Source organism: Cladosporium halotolerans, assembly GCF_011745625.1.
Source record: "Cladosporium halotolerans strain TM138-S3 chromosome Unknown Sca60, whole genome shotgun sequence".
Lineage (NCBI taxonomy): Eukaryota > Fungi > Ascomycota > Dothideomycetes > Cladosporiales > Cladosporiaceae > Cladosporium > Cladosporium halotolerans.
The window spans coordinates 42,397-53,702 of record NW_027191511.1 but is presented as its reverse complement, the minus strand read 5'-3'; the positions used below and the strand labels follow the sequence as shown (position 1 = coordinate 53,702).

Here is an 11,306-nt window from a genome sequence, read left to right as displayed (position 1 = left end):
TTCTCACACGACAACCCTATCTTGCAGACAAGCAGCGCCATACAAGATCATAGAGCCCAAAGCGGTCCGGCTTCTTCGGCGTATGATCAGTTTGTACGATGGCGATTAGACGTCAAGAAAGAGAAACGGGACATCCAAAGGGCGCAGCCATTTGGAAGAGCATTTCCGTGCTTCATACAACAAGCACTGACACTTGTCAACAACATCGATACTGTGCAGGAAGTTATCACAACTCTGTCAAGCGAAGGAGGGCTCGCTCGTCTGGGCGAAATGCTGAACCGAAACTGGAGCGACTTGATCGATGATGCGCTACAAGTGGTCTTCAAAGAGCAACTTCTTCCCTTCATGCGCATCGTCGCACACGAGACCGTACTATCGTCTTCGGTCCTGGAAACACGGCACGCCACATTACTCAACTACCTTTACGGAGTGAACGGTCGTCGCTCAGTATCGGTCTTTGGAGCGGTTATTCGCGGTTTGACGTACGATGATGAACAGGCCGGAGCCGACTTTGAGCGATGTCTGATTGCACTATCTGCAATGCTGGAGGCCAATACTACTGCACAGGTCAATGACGATCTGCGCGCTGTCGTAGAGACTATGATTGCGCTCACGGTCGATCACGCGCTGAGTGGCAACTCTCTGAAATACCACAGAAAGATGTGCCTACGCTTGGGTTTAGGTGGAAGCATCAAGGTTGTGGAAAACAAGAAGCAAGATGAGGCACATCAACCAAGACCCACGTTCGAGCTATCGGTAGATCAGCCAGGTCATCTGTCTGAGCACGGTGCTCGTCATGACAATGACTTCGAAAATATCGAAGACATCCAGATTCTGCCCACGATAGGGGAAATTTTGGGCGACCGCGCAGAATATTTACCGGGAAGCGATCCTTCGACATGGCATTTACCAGGCGTAATCGGTCTCTTGGACAGACAATTCCGCCTGATCCGTGAGGATACCGTCGGACAGCTACGTGACGCAGCGAAAGTTGAACTCGATCGTATCCACAATCACCGAGTGAAGAGCATGGTCACCAAGCAATCTGGGGCTCGGACTCACAGTTATCACCATGTCCGGCTTGTTGATGCTGAGTTCGATGAGCGTAAAGGGATGCTCTGTGTCCTCCAGTTTTCCCAACCTCACGAACTTGACGGCAAGACCGCAGCACAGCGACAGGAGTGGTGGGATGAATCCAAGAGACTTGGTTCGGAAGCCTTGATCATGTTGCTCGGATCCGATCAAGTAGCCGTCTTCTTGACTGTAGCTACTGCCGCACTTCCTACTGGATCGGAATCGAATATCACGAAGACGGAGAGTCCCATTGAGAAGCGTTATCCACGTTCTGGAGATGGCAATGTCGCTTATGCCGTTGTGCAGCTGGCGAACCATACTGAAGCAGACATTGAAACCGTGCTCTTTCGGTTCGGCCTCGGTCACGGGCAGTCGGGTGCTGAGCTTTCATTCTTACTATTAGAGTTCCCAGGAGTGTTGTTGCCAGCATTTCAACACACCCTTGTTGCCTTGCAGCAGATGACCCAGTCGAAAGACTTGCCATTTCCCGAGCTACTCGCTCCAACTGAAGATGCCCAGCAAGGTAAGAGATTCGGCAAACCGGCTTACACGAAAAAGCGAAACTTTCGCTACAACCTATCGACTCTGTCTTCCGAAGGGCAGAAATTAGAGCTGGACATCGACTGCCCCATGGATGCAAGTACGCTCAGCAACCAGACAGAACTCGACAACGCGCAGGCCCAAGCCTTGATATCAACCTTATCTCAGTCGATGGCACTGATCCAGGGGCCTCCTGGTACAGGGAAAAGCTACACTGGTGTAGCATTGATGAAAGTTCTCATGGCGAACAAAGCCACTGCAAGTCTAGGTCCGGTTCTCTGCGTCACCTTCACGAACCATGCGCTTGATCAAATCCTCGAGCATCTGGTCGATGCTAGCGTCAAACAGATTGTCCGTATCGGCTCACGCTCTAAGAGTGAGCGTTTGATCCCCCTGAATCTCCGAACTGTTGCGCGAAACGAATGTCTCACGAAGCTGGAGAAGAGAGAACGATGGCAATGCAAGAACGAGCTTGAGCGGTACGGAAGGTCTATGAACAACAATCTCACTCAGCTACGTAATGCGCATTCAGAGTCATCGATGCTGTCATTCCTCGAGAAGGAATATCCAGCGTACCATTCTCAGCTCTCCGAGCCTGAGATTGACGAAAGTGGATTTCGAGTAGTGAGGTCGAAACAAGCGGCCAAGGGCCTATCGGCGTGGCTTCATGGTAGTCTGCAGTCGCCGTCAACGCCTCAAAATGGTGGCAGCATCGACATTTTTTCACTCACGAAAGTACAGCGACAACGATTGCACATGACATGGAAAGAGGCTATTGCCGAACCGATCCAGAGGTCTCTGCTTGCAAACCTCAAGGCGTATGGAGATGCGAAGGCCAGATTCGATCAAATCCGTGCTGAAGTTGACCTTCGCGTACTCACCAATGCGAATGTCATCGGTGTCACGACTTCGGGACTGGCACGCAACCTCAACCTCCTACGCAGGCTCAACAGTAAAGTACTGCTCGTAGAAGAGGCAGGCGAGGTCTTGGAAGCACACATGCTGACAGCGCTGCTTCCTTCCATCGAGCATGCGATACTGATCGGTGACCATCAACAGCTGAGGCCTAAGGCGCAAAACTACGAATTATCATGCGAGAATCCGCGATCGCAGATCAAGTTGGATGTTTCACTCTTCGAGCGTCTTGTGAGCCCGGAGGGTGGTGAAGATTCGGCCGTCCCGTATGTCACGCTCGAAGTTCAGCGGCGCATGCACCCCTCGATCTCGGCACTCATCCGTTCGACGTTGTATCCGAATCTGCAGGACTCTCCCCAGGTTTCCGACTACCCAGGGGTCTCTGGAATGCGGCAGAGGCTTTTCTGGCTCGACCACAGCCACCTCGAAGACGGAGAGAGTGCAGCTTCCGACACCACATCGCACACCAACAAGTACGAAGTCGACATTGTTTTTGCGCTTGTCAGGCACTTGGTCAGACAAGGCGTGTACGAAGCCTCTGATATCGCGGTCCTGACGCCTTACCTCGGACAGTTGAGAAAGTTGCGATGCTCTTTGAGCGGCTTCGCCGAAATTGTCATCAACGACAGAGACAGTGATGAACTGGTTCTCGACGATCACGATTACAAAGAGAACGGAGATGAGATGACCTCAGAGGTCGCCACCAGGGCTCGCCTCCCGCCACGCTTAGGAGTGCGAAAGAGTACTTTGCTTCAATCGCTCCGGCTAGCCACATGTGACAATTTCCAGTTCGTCAAACTTTACACGCTATCACATGTATAAAACTGACTATTTGTGGCAGAGGCGAAGAGGCTAAGGTGGTTATTGTCTCACTGGTACGCTGCAATCAGCAACGCAAGTGTGGCTTCTTGAGGACTTCAAACCGTATCAACGTCCTGTTATCCCGAGCGCAGCACGGGATGTACATTATCGGCAACACCGAGACATCCTCTCACGTGCCCATGTGGGGCAGCGTATTAGATATGCTCAGGAAAAAGGGCAATGTTGGCAGGGACCTCCAGCTTTGCTGTCCCCGCCATCCGGACACGCTACTTCAAGTCACCACCCCTGATGACTTTTCCAGAGTTTCACCAGAGGCCGGGTGCGATATTCTTTGCGGACGGCGACTTCCATGCGGTCATTCGTGTATCAACAAGTGCCATTCAGATGGTCTTCATACAGCGGTCTACTGTACGAAACCGTGCAGCAGGGTGAAGAAAGGCTGCAATCACAACTGTCAGTATGAGTGCGGCCGTCCCTGCGACAAACAATGCACCGTCACTATCCGCAACATCGACGTGGAGTTGCCATGCGGACACCATGTTGACAGTTTGCCATGTTGGCAATATCAACACCCGGAACAAGCGAAATGCAGCGTGAAGGTCGAGCGTACAATTCCTGGCTGTGATCACACAGTTTCACTGCCGTGTTTTCTCGACTTCAACACTCCGGTTTACGTCTGTACCGCCACTTGTGGCGCCTTGCAGCCTTGCGGTCACACTTGCAAGGACAAGTGTTGCAAGTGCCGTTTGCGCGAGGGTCAAAACATCATCAAAGAGGAACACGGCGAGTGCAGGCAGCAATGCGGGCGCAATTTTACCAATTGCAAGCACTCTTGCACTGCTCCCTGCCACAGTGATGAAGCATGCCCGCTTTGCGATCAAGTCTGCGACGTTCAGTGTAGCCACGCGAGATGTATGAAGAAATGCAGCGAACCGTGTGCTCCGTGTGCCGAAGAAGAGTGTGCGTCTTGCTGCCCGCATGTCAAGTGCAACATGCCGTGTGCCGCTCCATGCGACTGGGTCCCGTGCTCACAACGATGTACCAACCTACTGGATTGCGGCCATCAGTGCCCCTCAGTTTGCGGCGCTGAATGTCCAAGCAAGAGATATTGCCAGACCTGTGCTCCTGATGAGATCAAGAGTCTTCGAGCCGATGTTATCATGCTCAGCTCATATGCTGAAATCGATTTGTCAGAAAGCCCTTGCATTTTCTTGCCTTGCGGCCACGTCTTCAACGTCGAAAGTCTAGACGGCCTCATGGCCATGTCGGACTACTACAAATTGGATGCTGCGACTGGTATGCCGACCGCTCTCATCGGCCAGTCAAAAGCTTTCTCATACGAAGAGATCAAGACGTGTCCAGATTGCAGAAGCTCCCTTCGACTTGTGTCTCGCTACGGTCGCATTGTCCGACGTGCGCTTCTGGATGAGTCTACAAAGAAGTTCATCGCTTGGTCCAATCGAGAACATCTACAGCACGCGGAATCGATGCAAGCTCTGCAAGGACGATTGATCGAGTCACGACTGAAAGTTGTTCTCCCTGCAGGCAACATCGTAATGGCTCACGGATCTCACGTCGAGGTACTTGGCAGGTTGTCTGGAGTCGGTCAGCGCTATCGCCCATTGTCATACTTACGTAAGAAGATCGAGGTCTTCCTTCAGAAGACTGCAGCTGAAGAGCAACCCTTTCGGCGTGTGCATGACATTGTTGAAGCGCTCCGTCGGCGTCGCTTCAACACTGGAGAGACCATCGATGCCTTCGATTTTGACCATGTTCTCGTCCAAACACGCGGATCACTTTTGGCTACCGCTTTGGCGATAAGATGCGAGCTCGTGGCAGTGTCAGATTTCATTGGCGTGCTTCATGAGCAGCGACATCGGCAGGACCGATCACTGGAAGTTGACTTCTCTAGAGATCGACACTCTTGCGAGGCTTTGGTGAGCTTCGCTAAGAGTACCTCCAACATCCTTCAACAAACGGAGGGACATATATTTTGGGCCCACTTTGCAGGGCTCGAGTGTGAAGTTATGGAAAGCCGGGATGGTAGTGGTACCGGCAGACCTTTTGAGGGGATCAAGCGCACCGCCGAGGAGCACCTAGACAGCGCCAAGGTGTTGTGCAAGACTTATCCCGGCCAAACGAGCAGCGTTCTGACTGAGAGCGAGGATGTCCGTCGTCTTCTACACGAAGCTGGGTACCAGAGTCAGATGAGGATGGTAGTCGCTGCCATGCAAGGGGAGTTCAGTGGTACTGGGCATTGGTACAGGTGCGAAAACGGGCATCCATTCACGATAGGCGAATGTGGCATGCCCATGCAGACGGCATGCTGCCCTCAGTGCAACGCTCCAATCGGAGGATCAAGTCATCAGCCTGCAGCTGGCGTCCAGCACGCCGGTGACATAGAGCGGGACTTCGGGAACCTGACGATGAGGGATTGAAGGCGTAGATACATCGCAGTAGCAGTGGGTCTTTAGCGTTCCTATAGATCGGGAGGACATGTTGCCTTTGATGTTCTCAATAGCAAAGCCACTTTATCTGTTTTTCGTTATATCTGAGTACCGGGCAGATGCTGGGTGGATGCAAATCTTGATATGATTGAGCTGGTCTGCATGTGACGAGACAATTGTACTTGTCGTCGGTATGCACGCTGCAGCCAGTCTGCAAAGTACGCAGGCGACGCTTTGGATGCTCGGATATCTCGGCTTGGAAGCGAGTGGTCGCGACGCGACAGTATATCCCAACGACGAATTATGCTCTCGTCTTAGATCACTGGAGGTGTTTATTCTAATACTGCTATAGCTCTTCCAGACTGGACCATCCCGGTATGCCGGCTTTGAAAGTTGCATTTCCACAAAAGTGTATTTCATCTGGATGTATCGACTTCAGCCATCTTTCAGCTGGCTAGGCAGAGAATTTTCTGCTCGTTCTCGGTTTGAAAGCGGTGCGTTAGCTCTTCAGAAGAACGCATGGCCTCAAAGAGTGAGCACTTGGGCGAGCGTATATCAACCACTTGACTGGATCTCTGTCTACCAGGCTTTTTGTTTTACAATCAAGGCAACCTGTCGATGGGGCGCTTCTTTGCTTGTCCTCTTGGTAGCTCAGACATGGGAAAGACAGCCATCGTCCGTCTGTACGCGAAATTCATAGCTCCGCCGTGCTCTTCCTGTGGATGCAATTGTCGTGATTACTGTACTGGAGTCAATTCGGCGATATAGTGTATTTGAGACTGCGAAAAGCTGTTCCACATCATCATGTGAAAGAGTGGCGGGGAATCAGGGAAGGCGGACAAGACAAAATCAGGGTGTGGTCAAGGGTTTAGTCGTGATTTCAAAGCCTCGACACGCTACTAAAAGAGTGGACAAGCAACAGGTAAGATTGCACCTAATGCTCAAAGCATCCCCTTCCGATCGTCTCCGACGCACGGCTGCTGATGAATCCATCATGCCTCTGCGACCCACTCTCCCTGACCGTCTCACTTCTTCCCGGTGTTGCCGTTGGCATTGGCTTTGGACCCGTTGGCACTTCCGTTCTGGCTCACGCGACCAGCATTGGCATTGTTTGCTGCGGCCGATTGAGCGCGCGAAGAAAAGCCAGAGTTTCCGCCCGATCCGGACTACGAGAGTCAGTAAGCCGGCTTGGGTGGGTAAAGTAATGACCTACATTTGCAGACTGGATTCGAGAGGCTGCGTCTCCCGACATGTATGCTGGAGTTTGCTTGTTGTCACTCGACATGATGTCTGGGTTTTAGTTTGATCTTTGGTAGAGGCTGTGTGGAGGAAGTCTATGATCAGGAGTCTGGAGATAGGCCAGAGCACCCGTACTTATACTTGTCAAATCTTGTACACCGTACCTAGCCATAGGATGGAAATGTGGCAAGGCGTGCATCTTCTCGTTAGAGCATCCATCACATGCGTGCATCTTTAGGCCCGACCTGACAAAATAATCCCTGTACATTGGCGGAATATTGCCGGAACTTGATATCGCGGCGCAACACAGCGCCATGTTCTCTCTTCGTATAAGAGATTCACTACTGTCATCCATTTACAGTGCACCCCTTCGAACATCTGCCATTTCGTCCGACAAAGGGCGTTCTGGGCTTTCTGCGCTAAAATGCCACACTTCATTTTAGCACCAGATCGCCCACATGAGGCCTTGAATCCATTCCGCACTTCAAATACCTGACATTCATAAGCATCCTCTTTCGACATCTTAGAAGCTGTCGCACCAGAAGCACCTCTAGATGAGCCTTCTGCGACTCCTCTAGATGAGGACACCTGGGGTGTAATTACATCTAAGAAGAGCAAGAAGAAGGAAAAGAAGGCGGCGTCATCCTCGTTCATGGAGGAACCAACCGGGACGTTGTAGTGATTCGTCTCTTATCACGAAATTTCCGTTATCCTTCATGCCCAGAAATAGATGAACGAGTCTGTTCTCGATTAAGGCCAACGAATGAATACTGATGTTCCCAGCTTCGGCCGTGGTTTGACGGATGCTGTATTTGTCTTCCGGCCTCCAAATCTCATGTAACGTTATGTCACGAAGCCTTTCCACTGGTTTTAAAGTCAGCCTAGAGTCACTTCAGCATCGGGTATGCGCATGACGGCTTCTTCAACAGACCCACCGACAAGAAGATCGTGTAAGAGTGGTGCTATGTTGGGACTAGCTTGCAAGATGAGTGCCACGAAGTGCTTGGACATGTGCCATTTAGGCGTGCACTGTCACAAAAGTATGGCCTGATTTGAGATCCGACAAGTGGAACGCAGGTATCTGCTCCCACAATAACCTTCCTGCATAGTGCTGGTATGTATTAGCGGATTTGAGAGGTCACGCGCAAACCCATGCATGCGCTGTACTACACATAGTCATGGTCTTTTGCCGAACGAACTCTCCGCCACCAAAGCGGAGTATGAACCGGTGAAGCATGCGCCTAAGTGCTGTGGTCATTGATCCTTACAATCTGCAATATGAGGGTTCATTAGTCTACGTCGATTACACGTCACACGGTTGAGGATACGTCGAAAGGGATCACCAATCGAACATGGGTGCATGCAGACCAGTCTTCCTTACCTGAGTCTGACACCTGCAAGCTGACCAAAGCGATACGGTAAACATTTGCCGGCCCCATTTGCTTTATCCGCTTTATGAGAGCCTCCTGTTCGGCCGTCGAGAGTATCTTTTGCGATTCCTGCGATTTAGAGCGAGGAGTACGAGTCGCAAGCTTCATGAAGTTCCTCATTACAAGTCTCAGCCCATGTAGGGTTAGGGTTGGGGCAGGGTGGCCAAACAACATGAGTTAACTATCTAAGTTACGGCAGTCGTTTTAGCGTCTGATGACTAGCTCTCTTTCCAGCCAAAAACAACATTCCACTGTCTCAAAGAGGTGATGTCGTTGACAAAGCTACTCCAGTTTTGAACTTAGACCGTCCGAGAGGGAGTTTTGTGTTTTGCCACCAAAAGCTGTGTATCTTTACGCTGTTTTTGTAAGGTCTGAACGGTCTTCAAGTAGTGGGGAAGACTTATTATTTTGCAAGGCAAATCCATCATCATTCGCCCTCAGCTGATACTATGGACATAATGTGACAAGTTTAAGCTCTTCTCGAAAATCTCAGATTCACACCCATGCCCTTGGCCACTTAAAGATGACTGGCGTCTCATCGCGCTTTGCCAAAAATGTAAGGCCATTTATCCATCGGACTGTGTCGAGAATTGGCGCACTCCCGGCGCCCTGTATTTCCACCCCAAGTGATACGTGAGTCTCTCGCCATCGAACATCAGGTCCAATGCCAGCATGCCAGGAGGTAAATATCTCTAGGGAACTTCGACAATCGACGAATATCCCACAAGCACTACTCGGATTTTGTGTGCAAGCCACTTGTAAAGGCAGCCCAACGCGCATCGCTTCCACTACTGACTCTGCCATGAGATCCATGTGGCGCTTTGCTGCAGTAGGTCTGGCACAGATGGAGTCAATGTCGAGGTACTTCTCTACCGCTGAAGCTGGTCGTACACAGCCTACAGCTCGAAGTATATCAGCTAGCTGATGAAGACTGTCGCGCTGGAAGTCGTTCAGACCAAGCCGATGGAACTTTTGACTCTTTCGCGGCGGGGATGGCCATGCAGAGGGCAGCAATGTGCCTGTGATGGTCCACAGATGGCCACTAGTCATTCGTCCTTGACGATTTAGAAACACTTTGTGGAATCGACACCCCTTCAGATAGGACAGTTGTTTCTTCGCAACAGGAGGTTCAAATTTGTTGAACGAAATGTATTGAAGATAATTGGCACAGTCCATCTCTGTTGGAAGCTTCTTGATATCTCGTGAATTTCGCAGAAGTTCCCCATTGAGAAGAAACATTGCAAGCGAGCACAAGCCCACACTGTATATACCACTGAGTGATTGTCGTGCGGCGATACGTATTGCATAGTTGCAGCTGTTCGCTACAATCGGCAAACGATCGAGAGGATCTGTGATCTTTCTTCGCTGGATATCGGCGAAAATCCTTGGAGACATCGCTTTCCTCATGGAGTCGTGCTGGAAGTGATATTGTACTTCGTATCTGCCGAAACGCTTGAGCATCCTGACGCATTTTCTGGTGTATCTCTGATGGCCCTCACGCTTAAAAGCGAGCAGAAAGAGGGTCGCCTGCTTGCGGAAAGTGATTGCTTCGAGGCATATTTCGTCCTGCAAAGATCCAAATTCATGGCGTAAGGCGGTACAAGTCGCGCGGCGAACAAGAAGATGCATGGCTGTTGATGAGAGATACTCTTCCTGGAAAATCCAAGCTCTGGTCCACCAACGGTCTGAATAGAGACGATGAAGGACATCAAATACCCCGATGGAGGCGTGGGAATCCGCAGGAGAGGCCAGAGTCGGAAACATGCCATCACCGTCTTGTGTGATCGAACGACCCAACATAAGTTGTTGCAGCCTATTGACTTCGCCCTGAGTTCGTAAAATTACCGCCAGGAGTCCGACTGAATGATTGCTATGATGGTAGACGAGATCCATCGAATTCATAGCGATTTGTTTCTTCCTGTGATCATCTTGTGGGCTACATTCTTGGTCGATCCAGATTCTTGAAATTCTCTTCAAGTCCGCATAACGAACCACCCTCTCGAGCACTTCATTGCGGATGATACTTTGGCGAAGATGGTTCCCTTTTGGATCGGTGATGGTGAATCCGCCGCTAGATGCAGACTCGAGCCCAGGAGTGATTGCCCATGAATACGACACAGCGACATAGTCTCCTTCAACGCTTTTGCATGGATTAGACCCCAGTTGTAACGTTCGTGGTTGGGCTGAGTTCCTCCACAAACATGAAAGGTTTTCCATCCATTCCAAGGACTTATGATTTGGGGTCTGGAATCTTTCGATTTCGAATAGCTTGGTGACCAGCGTTGACTGATCTAGCTCTTGACTTTGACAGCACTGATTTTGGACCTTGATGTTCATCATCAAAAGTATTGCGTCCTTTTTCCAGGCCTTTTCGGTTTCGTTGCGGATCAAATGGCTGCAGATGTCTCCGGTTTGGGCTGTTATATTTTGCAATGCTTCACCGGCCCATCCCAGCTGTGCTCTCTCATTGGATAAAGCTTGTATGCGGGGCTGTGATATCAACTGATCCGCTCAACATGAGTAGAAGGAGGTATTGCGTCCTGCTAGTCCCTCGCCACCAATTCTATCATGCAAGCTGGAATGCGTCGGATTTCCGCCGAGTTTGCCAGACACGCACAAATGGCAACCCCGAACGGATCGCGAGTGCACTTATTCCGGTATTGCATCCTGGAAGATCTGCTGTGATCTTAATTTGGGTTAGCGTTAGCTTAGGGTTGCAGTAGCCTTCGTGTGCGTGCCATCCTTGATCGACTGCCCACAGCTCATACGGACACCGTGCATAGCCTGCAGGAGCAAATCAAATCGGCTGCCGCGCGACTCCCGTCATCCGCACGGATCC

The 11,306-nt window shown here is 50.9% G+C and overlaps 3 protein-coding genes across 3 annotated transcripts; 2 read left to right on the top strand and 1 right to left on the bottom strand.

Moving 5' to 3' along the window:
* Positions 1-540: 540 nt before the first annotated feature.
* On the top strand, positions 541-3,814 carry WHR41_09196 (uncharacterized protein; the record flags this gene model as incomplete). Its single annotated transcript, XM_069377800.1, has 3 exons — positions 541-3,317; positions 3,371-3,670; positions 3,736-3,814. 3 exons carry the CDS (start codon positions 541-543, stop codon positions 3,812-3,814), a joined length of 3,156 nt encoding a protein of 1,051 aa, XP_069225309.1.
* Positions 3,815-5,378: 1,564 nt separating this feature from the next.
* WHR41_09195 (uncharacterized protein) lies at positions 5,379-5,789 on the top strand (the record flags this gene model as incomplete). The annotated part of the gene is made up of 1 exon (XM_069377799.1): positions 5,379-5,789. The coding sequence occupies one exon, from the start codon at positions 5,379-5,381 to the stop codon at positions 5,787-5,789; it is 411 nt and encodes a 136-aa protein (XP_069225310.1).
* A 3,173-nt stretch (positions 5,790-8,962) lies between these two features.
* WHR41_09194 (uncharacterized protein) lies at positions 8,963-10,807 on the bottom strand (the record flags this gene model as incomplete). Its single annotated transcript, XM_069377798.1, has 1 exon — positions 8,963-10,807. The coding sequence occupies one exon, from the start codon at positions 10,805-10,807 to the stop codon at positions 8,963-8,965; it is 1,845 nt and encodes a 614-aa protein (XP_069225311.1).
* Between the last annotated feature and the right edge of the window lie 499 nt (positions 10,808-11,306).